We start from the raw sequence: 7,507 nt of genomic DNA on the forward strand, positions 1-7,507 counted from the left end.
TATATATATGCCAAAAATAAGGGTAACTACTGTGAAGGGATATAATATGACTCTAAAAATGAAAAATAAAAAAAAATTTTTAAAAAGGGATTGATAAGATGTTGGTTGAAAAAAGGAAAATGAAAAATTCAAATAAAAAAACAGTTAAAAAAATTAACTTTGAAAAACTAAAGAATCATGGTAAAAAAGCCATGAATTCTATGTGCAGTATTCCCCCAGCGCTGGAGTTTGGCCGTTCTCATTGAAAGGTAAACTTGGTCTTGGCTGGCTGTTTGTGCTGATCATCTGGGGAGGGGCCTGTTGCCGTGGTTCCCAAATGTCTTTGCCAGAGGTGGAATTGCCCCGCCCTTGTTGGCCCGGGCTAAGCAATCTGCTCGGGTTTGCTCTTGGGAGGTTTTTTTCCCTGCAAACTCTTGGTACAGCTTTGGAGGACAACAGTGAAAATGGTGGCCTCCCAATCTCTGCCCGGAGGAGCCGAGAACTCGGGGCTGCGCTCCTCAGTGCGCCCCCAGAGAAAAGCAATCACTCCCATCTCCCCGGTCTCTGGCCGCACTCCGTGCTCACCTGGCCTGTGACTGAGAGTTTCTATCTCTGGCACCCGACTCGGTGTGTAGTCTCCAAACCCAGCAGATCCCTGCGGTGCACTCCTGAGCAGCTCCTCCCAGGGGAGGAAGGGGGGGTCTCCCCGGCTCTGCCACTTGTTGGATCCCTGCAGGAGGAGCAGTGGCCCGACTGTGCCACGGATCATGGTTTATGGCAACCCCGAGCTGAGAGCCTGTGCCTTGGCTCCGTCTCTGTAGCCGGCTTCCCCTGCTCTGAAACCTGGGAGCTCTGCCGCACTCAGGGACCCCCGGTCTTTCTGTGACCCCGAGGGTCCTGAGACCACAGTGTCCCGTGAGGTTTCCACACCCCACTTAGCCACTGGAGCGATGTCCCTCAGCGGAGCCGACTTCTAAAAGTTCCGATTTTGTGTTCTGCTGCTCTATCAGTTGCCAGTAGTGGCTGACAGAGGCTCCCTCCTCCGCCGTCTATCTTCCTGAATATTGCCTCAGATTCACTTCTCCACATGTGCTACCTTCCAGAAAGTGGTCGCTTTTCTGTTCAGAGAGTTGCTGCTATTCTTTTCTTTGATCTGTTGAGTTCATAGGTGTTCAGAATGGTTTGATCCCTATCTAGCTGAATTCCTGGGACCAGACGAAATTTAGTTCTCCTCCTCTTCCACCATCTTGCTCCTCCCCTTCTTCTCTATTGTTAATTTGCCCTTCTCATTTGCTGGCTTCTACCTCTTGTACAAGCTCTCTGCAAGAGCTCTGGTTATCATGACTATGTGTCAGCCAATAAGAAAGAGTGGTGAAGAGTGTGATTCTGCCTTGACGTCTAAGGACACTGCTGGAAGGTACATACATTTATGCATATGGTCCACTGGCCACACTTTAGGTACGTTACCATACCTAACTGCATTGGTGATTGGGAAATATATTTATTTTAGGCAGTATCTGCTCAGTTAAAATTGGGTATATTTTTAAAGAAGGTATAACTGGATATTAGGGGACAACTTGCTCCGTGTAACACAAGAAGGGATGAATAGACAGATTATCTTCTACCTGTCATTTTTCAAAGCTTGCCCACCTGTTTAATAGGCATGAGGTCAGATGCATTGCTAATTGTGAATGATGGCTTACTTCTTTATTTGAGTAAGTGGTAAGGAGTCAAAGGATATGTAAGTCATGCTTATGGAGTGTGAGGTGGGGGACTGTAGTGGAGAAGGAATCCTGTTTTGGAATCAGATGGTGGGCATGTATTTATAAGATTTTGACCACACAGTCCCTTGGAATAGAATTCACTCTTCCCTGAGTAAATTCTTCCTTTGGAGAGAGAATATGGTGGAAGTGTTTGGGTGAGAATGCAATTCCCTATGCTGTTCTTGAAGAGTCAATTTAGAGAAAATTAATCTAGCTTCAGTAAAAAGATGCAGATTGAACTTTAAGGATGACTTTTGGCCTTTGAAGACTTTTAGGGATGTCTTAAGAAAACAGAAAGTGATTTTGGCATCTCTTATGATGGTTGCCTTCTATAATCAAAGACTCAAGATGATAAATTATGGTCTAACTTGGAGGTACTAGACTGCAATCAGGGACTGTTCTTTCCTCCCTCCCTGCTTCCCTGCTGCCTTCTATGTTAGACAGTGATATATGTAAGAGCAATAGGAAATGCTAAGGGGACTTAAGGGGAAGTTAATGAGTGGAGTTGGTGGCATGTGCTTAGATTTGTGTTTGCAGACACATCCTGGAAAAAAACTGTGGTTGTGTATGTGGGGTAGTGTGAGAGAGGGCAGAGAACACTGTTTGGAAATTCCTGCATCATCCAAGTAAAGAATGACTGTGTCTTTGGACTATGATGGTGGTAGTTGCAACCCCAAGGATTGCATCTCATGGAAAGGTAAGGGGTGAAGGTCAAATGGACAGGATTTAGTGAGGGACTAGACGTGGGTGGTGACAGAAACCTGCTGACCAGGTGAAGCATTCACTCAGTTACTGACCTGGTGAAGCATTCACTCAGTTACTGACTTGGTGAAGCATGCACTCAGTTACTGACCTGGTGAAGCATTCACTCAGTTACCAGCCCTGAAGGGGATATCATGACTTTGTTTGTTGGCATGATGAATTTGAGATGACTCTGGAACATCCAGTGTGGGTATTGAGGTGGAGCTGGGTGGTGAAGAGCTTGGAGGAGACATGTTGTGGCCTATAATATGTATGACAGACTTTGGTGTTAGGTAGTAACTTGAAACCATGGTCATGAATGAGAGTGACTTGAGAGACAGTAGACTGAGAAAAGAAGGGTCTAGCACCAGGTTATCACTTAATGTGAAGGAGTGAGCCAGAGTAGGAGAAAAACCGGAAACGTGGTGTCACCACCAAAGGAAGAAAGATTTTCAAGGAAACTAACAACAGTGAAAATGCTGTTGGAATTAGGTAAGAAATCTTCAGCTTGTCCATTCATTCAACAAATATTTATCGATGAGGGTACAATACTAAAAGTACAATACTAAAAGTCAGCCTCAAATCCCCTGAATTGCACATTCTAAAGGGAAAAAGAAAAATAGAATACACAAATTAAATTAGAAAGAGATGGTGGACTCCAATAAGGATACCATTTTGGACAGGGTGACTAGTGCAGGCATCTCTGATATAATCACATTTGAAAGTTCCTAAATCTAGTGCAGAAGAAAGCCATACAAAAATGTGGAGGAAAGCATCCAGGCATCAGGAACCCTGTGTTGAGGGATCACAAGCTAGAATTGCACTTAGATATTCTGATCAACAACAAGAGGGCCAGTGCAGCTGGAGGAGAGGGATAAAGGAGAAATTTGGGGAAATAACCATAGATGAAGGGCTTTGGGGGCCCTTTGGAGAGAAGAGATGTCCTTGGACATTTAGTGACACAGAGATGATGACTGATTGCTAAAAGTAGCAAGGGATGTCTGGAACAGAAGCCAGACTGGAGTTTGTTGAGGTGGAGGAGGGGAGTGAGAAGTGGAAACTGACGATCTGGACAACTCTCTGAAGGGGAGGGCAGCAGCTGGAAGGGAAGGAGGGGCAGCCTCTTTTACTTCCTTTCATGTGGATTTGGGGCTCTTGACTTCTCAACTCAGAAGGAAATCCTAGAATGGACTCCTGGAGCCACAGGGACATCCTGGAGGAGGACCCCCTCTCCTGAGTCTTAAGCAGTCCTCCCCACCCCACACTTCCCTATGATGTTCTTCATTGCTCCTGTCACTTCCTTGTTCCTGAGACTGTAGATGACAGGGTTCAGGATGGGTGTGAGGACTGTATAAAAGATGGACACTACGTCATCCTGGCCAGGAGAGTGGTAAGATGCAGGTAACATATAGGTATACACGAGGGGCCCATAGAAGAGGTTGACAACAGTTAAGTGGGAGGAGCAGGTGGCTAGGGCTTTCTGACGCCCCTCCACAGAGTGCATTCCAAACACTGCTGCCAGAATGAGGGCATAGGAGGTGGTGATGAAGGCAATGGGCACCAGAAGGACCACAACACCTGTCACAAAGAGCAATCGCTCATAGGCAGCTGTGTCAGCACAGGCTAGCCTCAGCAGTGAAGGCACCTCACAGAAAAAGTGTGCAATCCTCCTTGAGCCACAATAGGGGAACTGCAGGGTCAGTGCTGTTTGGATGGAGGCATTGATGGACCCTCCCAGCCAGGAGGTAGCCACCATGAGCAGACAGGTCTGATGGTTCATGAGTGACAGGTAGCGCAGAGGGTTGCAGATGGCCACATAGCGATCATAGGCCATGAGGGCCAGCAGGAGGCACTCAGCAGCCCCAAGAAACATGAAGAAAAACATTTGTGCCCCACAGCCCACAAATGAGATGCTAGTCCAGCCAAAGAGGAAGCCTGCTATCATCTTGGGGACGGTGACTGAGGTGAAGAAAATGTCTAGGAAGGACAGCTGGCTGAGGAGGAAATACATGGGTGTGTGGAGCTGGGTATCAGCCCAGATCAGGAAGACCATGGCAGTGTTGCCAGCCATGGCTAGTGTGTAGATTATCACAACCATGCTGAAGAGGAACAGGTCCATCGGGCTCTCATTAAAAAGGCTTGTGAGGATAAAGCCGACAGTGGAGGAGCAGTTCCAGGGCCCTCTGCCTGCCTCCTGCCAAGGCTCACTGTGGGGAGGAAGAAAACCAACTCACCAAGGGCTCAGAAGCATCCACTCTGAGTTAGGGAGAAGGTGATGGATGAAAACAGCAAAGGTCAACAATTAAGTAAGCTGGCACAGGGGCTGTGGGAGGTCTGCAAATTTTTATAGGGTTGGCATTTTTCTTGATGAAAAACTACTATAAAAGACTTGGCATGCAGCCAGAGGGGAACTTAAAACACAAAATATATGTGTTAAAAAAAAAGAGGAAAGACTGAAAACTAATGATCAAAGTTTCCATCTTAAAAAGCTAGAAAATAACCACAACACATTAGAACACCCCATGTTTTGAGAAATATACACACTTAGCAATGTTTCCAATAATAAACACATAAGTAAATATGCACACAAAACAAATTTTTAAAGACAAACACTTTCATGCCAAATCTAAGAACTAATTCACAAATATGTGAATTATATGGTTCAAAATTCTCATTGTAGGTACACGAGGATCCATGTGATGAATTTTTCTTAGAAATAGCTGAGAGCCCATGACAGTGACTGACAGGGTGCATTTTATCAGCTAGTGCAGCTGTGCAGTACCATCTTGACCTTGTCATACTGACCCCCAGGAGTCCTAAAACATGCCCTTTGTGCTCAGAAGCAGTAATTGCTCTTCAGCAGATTTCTGGCAGTATGTTGTCCTTATCCTCATAATATTACCTCATTTCAATGGATTTGCTATAGCAGTCTTTTTACCTTAGTAGGAAGATCCCTTATGAACTTTTTTGATAGAGAATGAGCCTCATTATAAGTATAAACCTGTGAACTTCATAATAGGAGTAGGTAAACCAGTTTCAGTAGTTTCCCTTGGAAGTATCTGGGGTCCTTAAAGTTCTCCTTTTTTGAATTACTTTTGTTCAGGTAAAGTCAATTTCAATGAATGTCAAGTTAAGCTATGATGAGAAAGGAGTCACCCAAAGGCAGTTTTAGAAGGTATGGATGAAGGACAAGCTCAGACCAAACACACCACTGCAAGAGAGCCAGAGAGATCTGCCCACCAGGCAAATTCCCAGAATTTGTGGCCTGCTGGCTTCCTTGGTTCTAGGATCCCAAATCCTAGAGAATATTTTGATTTCTAGCTTATATTTCTGTGCATGAGATAGAAAATGACTTGGAGAGAAAGAAGATAAATAAAATGAATTTCCCAATATTCTCTAATGAGTTGGAATATGAGAGAATGTTGGAGCTGGTTGACACCGTTGGGTCACTGAGACAGGACTAGAGGGTCATCAAAGTGTTGTGGATGTGCGGCATGTCAGAGATGTGACAGACTGTGGCCCTAATCTGCATGTCCTTCAGAATCACCAGCAGAGTTGTGCAATCTATGGGTGACCTGTGTTTCTGGTTTCCCTGAATCTAATTCCTGGGAGTGGGCCCTTGAGCACCTGTCCTTCTTAAGGCTTCCAGGCTAGTCTGACATGTGGTCTGAGTTGAGATCCACTGCCCATAGTTTTTGGTAAAGGTATGAAGGAGCTTAGAATTCAGGGCTTGTCCTAGGTCCTACAGGTGTGTGTCAGGGAGCCGCCAAGAAAATATTTTCCTCATTGCTCATGCTGGCATTCCTTGCTATGCTAAGGGACCCATCTTATCTATGGCCTTAAACTTCATCATTTCCAGGATGCTCACTCCAGGTTTTATAGATTCCTTAGCGATGAATCAAATGTGTTCAGAGTATAGCAGCGCCGATCCCAAAGCTTCTCTCTGGAGCTGAGCATAAGAAGTTAACACTGTTAAACTGAAACATTCAAGATGAGCTTTTAGTGAAGATATGATATATTGCATCTATTTTCTATATTTTATGATGCTTTGACACCTTGAGTCCTTGGAGACCCGGGAAGGGACTGTCCCTCTTAGGTTTGCTAATTCATAAAGATGGTGAACAACTTGCAGGGAATAATGTCTTTGGTGTGAAAACCAACCAATCCTGAGTCCATACCCCCATCTTCCTCCCTATATCAGTCCAGAACAATATCCCTCTGCCATAATCACCCCAGGGACAGGTTCCAGACAACTATAGACCACACTTATAGCTCAAAGCCCACCAAAATTATTCTTACTATCTAATCCTAAACCTGCTCAGCTGTGCCTTACCCAATCTTTCCCACAAAAATTATAGCAAAAGCTTTTGCCTATGCTTTCTCCTCATTCATTCTGCCTTCTGACCAACCCTGGTGCTTCCTTTCCTGTGTGGCCTTGCATGGTGTGGCATGCCTCCTCCTCTTGGGAGCTGTAGAAAATTACCTTTTTGATGACAATCATCTCCTGATCTGTTCACTTCACCATAACCTGACATAAAATGAGACTCCAGGTGCATTTGAAAACATTCCCTTGAAGAGAATTTTTTCATGTTTTCCCTGTTTTGTCATCTTGTAGACAAAGCTTGTGTTGTTTGGTGTCTCAAAAGTCTTATGAAACTAGATTTCACAACTGGAGGAAACCTAGTCCATCATCCCAATTTTATCCATAAGCAACAATGAACTTTGGTCAACAATTTTTGAACTTCCAGGCCAGATCCAAAAATCCTCCTAACTGTTCTAGAGCAGGCTTTTCTCTTAGAACAATTGGCATTTTACTATGGATAAGTATTTGCTATAAGAGGCTATCCTGTGCACTGCAGTACATTTAGCAGCATCTCTGCTCTCCCATTCGATGCCAATAGCATTCCCTCTCTGTAACAAACAAAATTGTCTGCAGACATTGCTAAATGTTCCCTGCTGGGAAAAATCACCCCTGACTGGAGACCTCTTTCCTAGAGCTCTATTATCAGTTACCTTTCTTTCCT

At 44.6% G+C, this 7,507-nt stretch overlaps 1 protein-coding gene across 1 annotated transcript; it reads right to left on the bottom strand.

The window, feature by feature from the left end:
- Window positions 1-3,723: 3,723 nt before the first annotated feature.
- Window positions 3,724-4,656, bottom strand: LOC114200291 (olfactory receptor 2T1-like). Its single transcript, XM_028092339.2, has one exon. The coding sequence runs from the start codon at window positions 4,600-4,602 to the stop codon at window positions 3,724-3,726; it is 879 nt and encodes a 292-aa protein (XP_027948140.2). The 5' UTR covers window positions 4,603-4,656.
- Window positions 4,657-7,507: the final 2,851 nt, after the last annotated feature.

The sequence above is a fragment of the Eumetopias jubatus genome, unplaced genomic scaffold (genome assembly GCF_037043125.1).
Source record: "Eumetopias jubatus isolate StellerSeaLion01/CBP00866 unplaced genomic scaffold, mEumJub1_p1.0 scaffold_5, whole genome shotgun sequence".
Taxonomy (NCBI): domain Eukaryota; kingdom Metazoa; phylum Chordata; class Mammalia; order Carnivora; family Otariidae; genus Eumetopias; species Eumetopias jubatus.

What these genes read in the sequence shown, in the direction of transcription:
- LOC114200291 (XM_028092339.2), bottom strand. Translation starts at nt 4,602, where the DNA reads ATGGACCTGTTCCTCTTCAGCATGGTTGTGATAATCTACACACTAGCC.